Raw genomic sequence first — 12,826 nt, forward strand, 5'->3', positions numbered from 1 at the left:
AAAATCTTGTTTTGTGCGCGGAACATGTGGCGCCATCTGCGTAACGTAATCGCAGGCTACGACGAGCACCGCAACGTTTTTGAGCACCGCCCTCCTCACGCCAAACGAAACTTCCGGTTTGTCCGGCTTCCGGTGGTGGTAGGGCGGAGAGCGGTGAATGTCGGTGTATTATCAATATACGTCTGAATGTCTAGCTAGCAATAAGTTTTTCTGTCCCCAATAATCGTTATGGATAGCCAAGGTAAAAAAGTTATTGTGTGCGACAACGGAACGGGGGTAAGTGCTCTTCACGGCGACGCCGTTATTTTGGGTCCCGGGGCGCTGGGCGATCGCTGATGGCCCTCTGATTGTCAAGAGACCGGTGTACTACCCGCCGTTTGGTGCTGCTGCTACCGGCCCAAGATGGTGACGGCCCGGCCCCGTTACCTCACTTCTGTGTTTACACTTTGCAGTTTGTCAAATGTGGTTACGCGGGATCCAATTTCCCGGCCTTCCGATTCCCGTCGCTCGTCGGGAGGCCGATTCTACGAGCCGCCCACAAGATAGGTGACATCGAAGTGAAGGTGAGTCACTTGTTTCGAAGCAAATGCCGGACTAGCCGGACTGACTGCCAATCCGTAACTGAACGCTGTTTGCGACCGCCGTCGTGTCACGAATGTTGCGAGTCCAGATCTGGGTGTCGTCCGACTGCCCGTACGCGAACTGTGCATCGAAGACCGCTATCGAGTTTAGGGAGCGGTCTTTGCGGGGTAGTTTCCGGTGATGTCACTCGCCTCTCTGGGGGGTTCTGATGCAGCTGCAGGGTTTTGAGAACGTTAGCGTTCGGCCTGCGTAGGCTCTCGTCGAGTATGCTGTTCGTTCAGTTTTTTTAAATAACTTCTCTCACGTTCACGCTGCAAAGGACTCAACGACCGAGACATACGTGAGTACTGTATCACAAGAGTCGTGCGCTAGTCATCGCACCGAGATTGTGACGTTTTCACTCTGATAAGACGCTCGCACCTGTCCTTTCGGCACCTTGCAACGACTGCGATGCATTCTTGTGCACTATGACGAAGGGAAAGTCGCGAGTGTCATTTTGTGTGCTGTTGTGTCGGTGTCTGTGTATCCGCAGACCGGCAGTCGACGATGTTTAGGCCGTCATATAAACGCCTTCCGTAGCAGTCGCAACCGGGGGCTTGCGATGGTAGTGCGCTGCATGTTCATTAACTTGTTATACCGTGTTTGAACGAGCAGGTGTGCTAATTGGCTGCATGCATTAAGCGGGAAACGACACTTTGATGAGCAGTTTGCTGCAGCATGTGAAGCAGTGTCTCCATTTCTGCCTGACTGACTTTGGACCTCTTACGTTGGTTCAAAGGGGAGGGCTTGGTGATTTGCATATTTTGTTATGCTTGGCTTGCCTACTGCTGGAGCCAGCGGCCCTTGACTGCACGAGTCTCCTCGTCACTGCTTGTCTCTGGTTGCCTCTGGAGTTGCTTGTTTTCCTTTCATCTGCATGTGCAACAAAGGGAATGAACGCATTGCACGAAGGTTTATTTTATTTTATTTCTAAGTGCACACTTGTAAAATGTACCTGCGATTTGTGAGCATTCAAAACTAACTGTAAACATTAGACTGAGTTTTGCTGTAAATGGGCTCTGCTCTTGTTTCTAATGTGATAAAACTAAGTCTTCTGTGGCAACACTTCTTGAGTGTTGCAGTTTGTGTTTGCGTGCCATTCTGCATTGCTCGTACATCATCAGACGGCATATAAACACAGACTGTATTGGAGTTTTGTCTTGGTAGGGGGGTCCACACGTAATTGCCTCTCCAGATATTGTTGCTCATTTTCTTGCTTTTTGTGGGTATCTGTCATCGATGAATTTTGGCATGCAGTGTTGACCAGTTAAATTGATTGATTAGAGCGTAAAAGAAAAAAAACAACCACCAGTGGGATCCAAGCCCACGTCCACTGTACATTACGGGTCTCTATCAACTGAGCTATGGTGGCGGCTGTCCAGCCTTTTACTTTCGAGTGTACAGCGTGTTCCGGTATTTACATGCATTGCTTCTCTCAGCTAAAGAGGCGAATTGTTCGAGCTCAGATTTTGCACAGAAATGTCATTTGGCTGGCAGTAATGTTTTTTACCACAGCTGTTTGGGGTAATTGCCTGATGATCAGATGTCTGATATTCAAATTGTCTGCGGCGGTGGCGAAGCAAGACAAGCTGCTGTCGCAGCGATGGCACCGGTGGCGCCATTTCGGCGCGACATTGTGCAGTTGTTGTGGGAGCTGGGATAGTGGCTTGTTTTGCTTAGCCATCGCTGCTGTTGATCTGAATATCTGGCTTCTTCCGATTGAATCAGGCAGTACTCCATACAGATGTTGTATAAAACAATACTGCTGACCAAATGCCACTTCTATGCAAAACATGCTCTCAAACAGTTCACCGGTTTAGGTGGGAGAAGCGTTCTACGGTGTGAATAAAATTGTGGAATGCGCTGTATTTGTGTTGCATGTAACCTAACCTTAAGTGTGTTCACCAGTGCCACTTACAACGGCGGACATAGAGCGTCCTATAATGCCGCAAGTGTCACTTGGAACATGACTGAAAAGTGAGGGTGGCAGCTGTTCGAGTATCCTCGCCAGTGCCTGGACTGTGTTATCCATCTCTGTAGCTGCTGTGGACTTGGAAAAGTGAAAGTTCCATAGAGCAGGGAGGACAACAAAAAGAACTCTGAACTGGGCATGGATGATTACGAGTTTTTTTTTTTTTTTTTCTGTTTTTGCTCAGTACATCCAGAAATTTTCAGTTCACTTTATTCTTTGCTTCTACTTGCATTTCACAGTGCCGTTTGGTGGCTGACCTTTGCTGTAGAATTCGTTCAGCTTGCTTGAAGGCAACACCATTGCCATTCACCACCTTTTGCTTTTTACCGGCGCTCTTTAAGGGGGGACACTGGTCTTTGAGACCAAAAAATGACCAAAAAATCGATTTTCAAAAAATGAGATTTGTGGAATCTGCAGCTATTATTTTCCAACCGTACCAATTTTTTTCCTTAGGAAACCAGCATTTTGACCATAATATTAAATTCAGATCATCGTGTGGGCTGAATTTATGCAGGAGCAGACAATTTAATGGCACGAAAATTTTGGACATCTGGCTGTTTTAGTATGTTGATATCTCAACATCTAGGACAGATAGACATGTCATATTGTTTGCTAGGGGAAGCTGAAGGCACAGTGTGTGCAATAATCGAAGCAGATTTGTTCAATCGCACTTCAAAAATTTATAATTGCTCAAAGTTTATCGATGCATTACATTCACACCTTGAACGTTGATATTCCAAGTGCTGTAAAATTACTAATGAGGGTAAAAAGGAAAAATGGTTTTGATTATTGCACTCTTTAATCACCATACTCTGTAGCCATGGATTAAAAATGATTTTTATTGAGCAGTTTTTTTTGCACGGAGGTACTAATGAATGGCTAATTAAAATTAATTATCTTGGGAACCGACTAATTTATGTGAAAGGTAATTTCATTGCTGAAATCAGTATAAAAAACTGAGCAAGGTGGTACAGTTTCATTAGGATTGGACTAAATGTAAGAAAAATAGGTCTAAGACTTAAGGTCTAAGTGTTGAATAGTGCGGGTGAAGTTCCAGTTGCCTGTGTTCAGTTTCCTCTGGCGTGCGGACCCTTGTGCTACAGCCCGTCTCCGTTTCAGGATGTGATGGTGGGCGATGAGGCGTCCAAGCTGCGCTCCATGCTGGAGGTGGAGTACCCCATGGAGAATGGCATAGTCCGCAACTGGGACGACATGTGCCTGGTGTGGGACTACACGTTTGGCGAGCAGAAGCTGGCCATCGACCCACGCGAGTGCAAGGTGCTTCTCACTGAGCCGCCCATGAACCCGCTCAAGAACCGCGAGCGCATGATCGAAGTCATGTTCGAGAAGTACCAGTTCGACAGCGCCTACATCGCCATCCAGGCAGTGCTTACGCTATACGCCCAGGGTGGGTACTTCTTTCTCAAGTGCTGCTTGAAACTGCTGGTGTTCCTTGTTTCCAGCCTCATTGCTGCTTGAAACTGCTGGTGTTCCTTGTTTCCAGCCTCATTGCTGCTTTGGAATGGCCAGTTTCATTGTGTTAATTCTGGGTGTGGTCATAAAGTTGCCATTGCTAGAGTAATGAAAGGTGCATCGTAGTGAGTGGTGTTTGTAAATGACCAGCATGTGGCCTTTCCTTGCACTTTCCGGCCTTCTAGCAGTGCTTAAAGGGCAGGGAGATGATTGGAGACAGAGATATTGCAGTTTTTTATGCAGAAGTTACCTGGATCTTGTACGTTTGTCAACGTGATAGCTTTAACGGCGCCGTTCTCCAGAAAATCCGGTGTCAGCGTTATAAATGAAAAATCACTGGCTTGGCTCTGGCAAGTAGTGCCCAAAGAGCAACCTGGGAGGCAGGTGGGCTACCTAGGTCACGTGCCCACCATAGCAGATGGCATTTAAATTAATGATTGGTCGCTCGGGACGAGCAATCTGAGCCGCACGAGGAACACCACAGAGAATGACCTGCTGGATATATGGGAATGAACCCATTACGCTATCACGTCACACCTTTAGGGTGGAACTTTAGTGTCCCTTCTAATTTTTGGGGTTGGAGGTGCTACTTCAGCAGGTTGCACTTCAAAATGTGTTTTTAGGAACAAAATTTGTTCTGCTCAAATGGCAGAAAATGTGGATATAGTCAATGATAGACTTCTCTTTGTTTTCTTAATCCATTATTGAATGGTATAGATAGTGCATAGTTTTCTTATCTATTTATTGTAATTTTTTTTTTGTAGGCCTTTACACAGGTGTGGTTGTGGACTCTGGTGATGGCGTCACCCACATCTGCCCAGTATTCGAGGGCTTTGCCCTGAACCACCTGACACGGAGACTGGACATTGCAGGCCGAGACATCACACGGTATCTCATCAAGGTACCATTTCGTTCTCTCTGAAGCAGTGAGTTAAGGTTGCGCACCTACTGGCTTGCACACTGCAAGGAATCGTATGACAAACCAAAGAAAGCTTTGAGGTTGTGGTCTCGCTGTTTATCGACGAGTTTTTTTTACTTGGCCACAATTCAGCAAGTGTGGCAGTATGCAATATCTTCTGTGACAGGGAGTGTCTGTGCTGTGCCTGTTTGCTGTTGGTAGGGATGTGTTCTGAATTCTGTCATTGCTCAACAAACTGGGTGAAGCTCGTGCTCTGTGTATGTTATCTGCATTCAGTGATATAGTTGTGTGAGTGCCTGTTGCTCAGATGGTGCAGGAAAGCGAAGGGTTTGCTTGAGTGTGGGTCTCTTCTTCTCCTCTGCCCTTTTCCGGCAGCTGCTGCTACTGCGTGGCTATGTGTTCAACCATTCCGCCGACTTCGAGACAGTGCGCATGATCAAGGAGAAGCTCTGCTACGTGAGCTACAATGTGGAACAGGAGCAGAAGCTCGCCCTGGAAACTACCTTCCTGGTGGAGTCATACACAGTGAGTACTCCGTGCATTCCTCTCCTCTTGCAGTTGGAGCAACTGGTCTTGCTGATGAATGGTCCCCAGCCTTTGGAATGCTAAGGGCCCTCTCTTGGCTGGAGGTTTTATACAGCTACATAAAATATGCAACCAGTTGAACCGGGCTGGCTGCTGCAGTGGCTCAGTGGTTATGGCACTGTGCTGCTGACCCGAAAGACGCAGGTTCTAGGTGGTCGAAATTTCCAGAGCCCTTTACTACGGTGTCCCGCATAGCCTGAGTCACTCTGGAATGTTAAAACCCCCATAAACCATCAGTTGGACCGGTTTTGTGAGTTCATCTAGAAAGCAACACAACGAATGATGAATTTCTGCAGTACAATGGTACAAGGAATACATATCCATAGTTTGTGTGTGCATTGTGGAACTACACTACAACATTCAACAATTGAAATGTTGCTCTTCGGGTATCTTGAAGTATAAAAAGGTCCACAAAGATGCAATACCGACCTCTCTACTGGGCTAAATGCGCATTGCTCCTTTGGGTCTCGTCCAGTGAAGACAAGAAGTTGAAGGAGTCTTTGATAAGCAAAAGCTTCTCTGGCAGCCATAGTTGGTGCTTTCTGAGGATGTCGTAGGGCCCGTAGACCTTCACTTGAAAACCACTGGTGCGTCTAGCCAGCACTGTGTACACAGTGCAGAGCAGTGCACAAGTGTAAGTGAAATCGAGAGCATGGTTTTCTATATCTCCTAGCTCTCGGCTTTCACTGTACGTGAGCAGCATCCATCTGCATTGTTGCTGCTTTGCCACAACTGTGCTAGACAAAATTGTTACTCGTATCATTCCACTCGATTCTTGGACCCCGAGCAGATTTTTTTTAAGAATGAGGTTAAACCCAAATGAAGTCTAAAGAATAGGAAGGTTCATTATCGGCTGTAATTTTCGCATTTTGAATTTTTGCTCAGGTGCTGATTAATTGAGACAAGAGTAACGGGCCGAGATAATGTAGCGATTCTTTCCAAATTCTATTCCTTTTTGCCCGTGATTGGCAGAGGTGCTGCCATGCCCTCGTCACTGCCAGGATCTGCTAGTTGGAGTGACAGGTGATAGTAATGAAATAGGGTCAAATGGGAAGAATCGATATATTATTCCAGCTCTGCGTAGTTGCTCGAAAGTCAAGTCATGGTTGTGGGCCCCTCTCACCGTGCTTCACATGCATGCACGCAGCTTCCAGACGGCCGCACCATCAAGCTGGGCGGGGAGCGCTTCGAGGCGCCCGAGGCCCTGTTCCAGCCGCACCTGATCAATGTGGAGGGGCTGGGCATCGCGGAGCTGCTCTTCCAGACGATTCAGAGCGCGGCCATGGACGTGCGGCCCAAGCTGTACAAGTACATCATCCTGTCGGGGGGCTCGACCATGTACCCGGGTCTGCCGAGCCGTCTTGAGCGCGAGATCAAGCAGCTCTACCTGGAGCGCGTGCTCCGGGGGGACACGGAGAAGCTCATGGTGCGTCCACCTTTGTCCCCCCCCCCATATCTTTCCTGCTTTCAAAGAATTGGTAAGGTGGTCTACGATGATGACGGGTGCTCATTGAATGTGTATGGTATCCCAGGAGCCTGTTTCCTTCTTCCACAATCGGAAAGTGGCTGTTGTTGAGAAGCTGTGCACAAAGTTGTCTTTTTGCATAGCTTCCTTCCTATGTCTTGGAACGGTGCCACGTTCACACCTGAAATAAGCTGCACCCCTTCCTTGCCAGACTTAGTATTTTTAGATGGCAAAAGCTACTGGCTTGCATGTGCTGCTTGAGTGGCTTTCACTGAAGGCAGTAAATTTGGGACTGAAAACTTAAAGGGCAGTAATTTTTGGAGCGTTGGCGTGGAAGAAATGTTTGCCCCTGGGAATTTAAAATGCTGCTATTCTTTGCTGAAGCAAAGCCATTGGGACGAATGCTAAGAGTGGTAGCAGCTGGCGCTTGCTGTTTAGCTCTTGATCACTTTTTGCTGCTTGTTTAGCTGTTGCATGCCGCGGAAGGCAGCACTGGTGCACAGTTTTGGAAAGACAAAAAGTGTAGGTGGGTTATAGCTGCGTTGCGCTTTTCCTTGCAGAAATTGAGAGTTGATGCACGCACACACATGCATTCCTCCGAGTGGAGATGCAATGGAGGGTGGAGCTGAAATGCTGCATTGTCCCCACACCATTTGGCGCATGCAGCCCATTAATTAGGAGTAGTTTTTGGTAGGTTGTCACACTTTGTAATTGCCGTGTAAGATGTGTTTAAGGGGGGGAGGAGCCTAGTCTTGAAAACAAAATTTTATTAATCTAGTTATAGTCATGAAATTATCAGGGCACATGTATTCTTGTGCGCTGATTCTTGATGTGCCATTTAATTTCATGTAAAACAATTCCGTGAGCAGTTCTGCAATTTTTATGCAAATATATTGCGAAGAGTTTTGAACGAAATTTGCTGCGGGAAACTCACTGAAATGTATACCACTGGGTTCTCTTGATACCAAGAAATGCAATAAGGGTAGAATTATCATCCTGGCTACCATAGCACTTGAGTTATAGGGTACTGAAGCTGCCACTTCAGAAACAGAAATACATACTTTTCTTCTCATTTCTGAAGCGACAACCTCAATACCCTATAATTTAAGTTCTTTGATAGGCAAGAAGACGATTTTACCCTTATTGCATTCCTTGCCGTGAAGAGAACCCAATGGGACACATTTCAGCAAGTTTCCCACAAGAAATTTTTTTCAAAGCTCTTCACAAAATACATTCATAAAAATTATACAAGTGCTCAAGGAATAGTTTTACATGAAATTAAATGACATATTTAGAATCGGCACACAAAAGTATTCCCTGAAGATTTCTTAACTGTGACTTCGTTAATAAGATTTTTTCTTCAAGACCAGGCTCCCCGCTTAATGCCACAACTGGGCCTTGTTGCAGTCACGGTGACCTAGACACTTCACATGCGGTGCATGTGAAGACACTGTAGGAAGTTTCTTGTGTGTGGTGACCACACTAGGTTGTGACATTCCACATGACGCAGATTAGCTTTAGGGGGTTTAGAAAAGCATTAAGTCTGTCCTGGGGAATGATCCACATCTGTTTTCCCTGACTTCGCTTCTTTCTTCTTTGCCCTGCGAGCAGAAGTTCAAGATCCGTATCGAGGACCCTCCCCGGCGCAAGGACATGGTCTTCATTGGAGGCTCCGTCCTGGCTGAAGTGATGAAGGACAACCCCAAGTTCTGGATGAGCCGCCAGGAGTACGAGGAGAAGGGTGTGCGTGTCCTCGACAAGCTGCTCCCCGGCGCCGCTGTCATGTAAACCCTCTCCAACCACGCCTGGGCTCCCACAGCGCTTGCATCTGGCAACACGTGCTTCAGCGTTGAGCAGCGTCCAAGAGACGCTGCGCTGGAGGCATCGACGACCAGCACGCATGGGCCAGTTCCGAAACTGCGGAGGGAACTGTGCAATCTGTGCGCTTTGCGGAAATGTGTGTGGCCACAAGTGGCGGCTGTCTCTAGGGGCTGTCATTTGCGACTTGTGCATGGCTGACGGGAGAGATCCAGTATTGACGAGTTGGCAGTGACGGGGAGTCCGTGAAGATTGAGCGATTAATTGCACACCCGTTAATGCTAGCGCAGAGGCTCATGCAGATTCCTCTCTGCTTTTCCACTAGTTGCCGAGTTCGTTCGTGTTACACGAAGCACCAAGACCCGCATTCGTTGACGACAACGTGCAGTCATCAAGCACTTACGTCGTCCGGCATTCCTAATTGTGCAGTGAGGTCAAATGGGCTGCCTTTGGATTCACCGATGCTATGCATTGGTAAACAGGTGGAGATCGTTGTGGCTTTATCGTTCGGTATTTCGACAACATCCGAATGAAAAAAAAAAAAGCTGTTTGCAATTGAAATCAGTCGGGTTCTGCGCACACCTTCGTGCGCGGTCTCACTTTTCCCTGGCACCACTTGTGAAGAGTAACACTCGGTTGCCCACTTTATTTAGTATACACGGATATTCTTTTTCTTTTTTTATCTTTTTGTTTGTCTCAATCGACGGTGTGACGCTGGCAGTGCCGTTGCTGTCATCGTTACTTCATAAGATCCTGTTTCTGTATAGTATTAATTCTAAGCCTTCGATTTTCTCCGTAGATGAAATTCACTTTATGCCAAGTGGCTGGAGTGATAGCACCCTAGGTATACCGACCGGTTATTTCCTGCCACCCCACATGGTTAACTCTCGTATCACTCGTAATTGTACATAGCGCTCGTCTTGCCTCCCTCTCGAGGAACTGAATGATGACACAGGTGTATGTAGGTAGGGTTTGGTCACATTTGCGGGCAAATGAACTGTCTGTCGATACACCTGTTCTTTTAGCACCCCTCCTGCCTTCCAGCGGGACGCATTACTGCACCACTTGTATTATACTGTACAATACCTGCAACAATAACCGACTAGTGCCACACAATTCTTCCGAGTGTATGTATGATGTTGCGGGCAGCACCTGTCTAATATAAATGTCTGGTCATTTTCATTCCTTTGTCAATTTTTGGTGGACGGTTTTGCGGAGACCAGTGTGCTGCCCGAAGACCCCTCTTGTGATTCAGCGGAGAGCGTTCTTTCCCGCATATTATTTTTGACCATTTTTTTCGCTTTGAGCACTTATGAATCATGTTTGCTCGCAAGAACAATTCCGTGAGAATGATTGCATTGTTCATTTTATTTTATAATAAACATTCACTTCCAGGCCATTGGCAGGTGTGATTCATTTTCCTTTTGCTTACAAACAGCAGGTAGCCACCCGGTCGACTTTACATTTGGAGTCAGTTTTTTTTTGGCTAGCGACGCCACGTGCAAGCTTGGACGGTCGACGTGTGGGCGGCAATATATGGTATAGCACGATATGACTTTTGTAGAGTTTTTTGGGATGTGTTCGCGAAATCTCTGCATAATGAGCATGCCCCCTTTTTGAAGTCTTAATTTTTAAAAAAAGCACAAATTACGCAAGTAAGTACGGTATTCTACACAAACAAGTCTTAGTTGCTGCTGAAAATGTACCCCGAGGGTACCATTGAATTGCTGTATATGTGCAGGTAAGGCTGAACTCGTGTAGGTGCTATAGGTACCTGGGCGTTGGATGTAGCATCGGGCGGTATGGAACAATGAATCAGTTTTCATAGAAGGCGGCTTGAAAGATGCCATATTCGGGAAACGGCCTCACCCCGCCAGAATTTCGAAATTGGGAGCAGCCCTTGCCCACTCCTATCCCAACTAAAAGTGAAACCAACTGGATGCTGTTGAGAGTTCTGTCGTCTTGTTGCAGCATTTTTTTAACTCTGCAAAGTTCATTAGTTTCGACTATGTAGCTAACTTTTTAAATATTGGCTTCGGGGGGAAAAATGTATCAATCCGAAATGTGTAGATCGCCTTTAAGTCTTCGTGGACTTGACAGGCTCGTCACAAGCAGAGTCATTTCTGGTTTGAGTCCAGCTGATGTATTTTCTAGCACTGTGTTTTCGGATTAAGGTGGACAGGGCTCGCTCAAGGCATTTTTTTGTTTGAATACATATTGCTGCACGGGTACTAAATGACCATTTTGGTACCATTTTCGAAAAAAAAAAAAAAAATGTGTGTGTTAGGGTTTTAAGGACTAGCAGGTGTAGCAGCATACTAGGCACAAGATTGCACACCTTTATCAAAGACTTTGTACCCTTGCTGATTTTTAAAACTTCGTATGCAAAGCCTGCTTTCAGGAATGAAGAGTGAGAGGCTTATACTTGGCAAAGCTGGCTCTCCCAGCTGAAGTTGGAAGTTTTTAAAGAGATTGAGTCTCCTAGGCAAGTGAAACCAACTGGGTGAGGGATGTTGAAAGTCACATCGCCTAGTGTGCAGTATTCGTGACAGCGTTAAGGAGATAGAGTTTTTTTCGCCGACCGAGTGCTTTCCGTTAAGCCTGGCAACAAAACAAGTAAAAAGGGTACAAATGTTGCAAACACTGGTTTAGCATCCCAAAGCGACTCGGAGAGGCGCCGTAGTGAAGGGCTCCGGAAATTTCGACCACCAGGGGTTCTTTGACGTGCACTGACATTGTGCAGTACACCGGCCTCTAGAATTTGCCTCCATCGAAATTCGGCCGCCGCGGCCGGGATCGAATTGATGTCTTTTGGATCAGCATCTGAGCATCATAACCTCTGTGCCTCCGCTTCGGCTCGTTGCATATACTAAAGCTGGCTTTTTTAAATTTCTGAATGAGCTTTGGACGTGCATAAGAGCTTACTGGAGCACTTGCCCTCACGTGGTCTGAGTGGTTTGGTTTAGTTTGGTTTATGGGGTTTAGCGTCCCAAAGCGACTCGGGTTATGAGATATGCCGTAGTGAACAGCTCCGGAAATTTTTACCACTGACATCGCACAGCACACGGGCCTCTAGAATTTTGATGGAGGCGATATTTGACCGCTGCGGCCGGGATCGAACTCGCGCCTTTCGGGTGAACAGCTGAGCTTCATAACCACTGAGCCACCGTGGTGGGCTGGGTCCCACATCTTACGAGTACCCGTTAGGCCAAATGAAAGCAAATACTTGTGAGGCGGAAGCCTGGCGTGCAGCGAAGAAATTGTGAATGAGCGATACGCTTTCTCAAGCTGCCAGCGATTTGAGAGAGTAGACCGTGAACAATCAGTCAAGTAGAACCCAGTACAATAAAACCTCTTTAATTCCCATTAATTCGGAAACCCAGAAACACGATTCACAGTGTAGCGTGGCCATGGCCATCTGAGGCCCGTGTAAGTGCAAGGTCTAGGGCGCTCGTTAATTCAGACAGCCGACCAACCGGAGATAATTAGAAACGTTCAGCATAGCAGATAATATGCCAGTTTACTGGGCCGGATGCCTCCCACGCACGCGCAGTACATAGATGCAGGGCCACTACGTGTGCGCAGAAACTCTCTCTCATGTCGAAGTATGGTTTGGTTTGGTTTGTGGGGTTTTAACGTCCCAAAGCGACTCGGGCTATGAGGGACGGCGTAGTGAAGGGCTCCGGAAATTTCGACCGCCTGGGGTTCTTTAACGTGCACCGACATCGCACAGTACACGGGCCTCTAGAATGACTGGCATAGCAAAACGAGACAATTGCTGCTGTAGTACGGCGTTGCCCACCCATCTTTGGCCCGTGCGCCATGGCAGGCATGAGGCACAGTTCGGAGAGCCCCTGACTCCCTGGCATCGCCGAAAAATAGTCCGGTCGTGTAGTTTCAGTTTTTCGAGCTCCGCACAGACATCGACCTGCCAGCCGAGCACATTTATGCGCCATTTCAGACAATCAGCGGC

At 47.1% G+C, this 12,826-nt stretch overlaps 1 protein-coding gene across 2 annotated transcripts; it reads left to right on the plus strand.

The window, feature by feature from the left end:
- Window positions 1-119: 119 nt before the first annotated feature.
- Arp2 (Actin-related protein 2) lies at window positions 120-10,252 on the plus strand. 2 transcript variants are annotated; one of them, XM_089556788.1, is made up of 7 exons: window positions 120-276; window positions 453-563; window positions 3,713-4,001; window positions 4,831-4,967; window positions 5,361-5,510; window positions 6,718-6,996; window positions 8,647-10,252. In XM_089556788.1, exons 1-7 carry the CDS (start codon window positions 229-231, stop codon window positions 8,821-8,823), a joined length of 1,191 nt encoding a protein of 396 aa, XP_089412914.1. In that variant the 5' UTR covers window positions 120-228; the 3' UTR covers window positions 8,824-10,252. The 2 variants fall into 2 exon arrangements, with proteins under 2 accessions (XP_089412914.1, XP_089412915.1); XM_089556789.1 differs by lacking the exons at window positions 120-276; window positions 453-563 and adding an exon at window positions 776-922.
- The last annotated feature ends 2,574 nt before the right edge of the window (window positions 10,253-12,826 follow it).

Source organism: Amblyomma mixtum, chromosome 8 (assembly GCF_055824585.1).
Source record: "Amblyomma mixtum isolate Tamu chromosome 8, ASM5582458v1, whole genome shotgun sequence".
Taxonomy (NCBI): Eukaryota; Metazoa; Arthropoda; class Arachnida; order Ixodida; family Ixodidae; genus Amblyomma; species Amblyomma mixtum.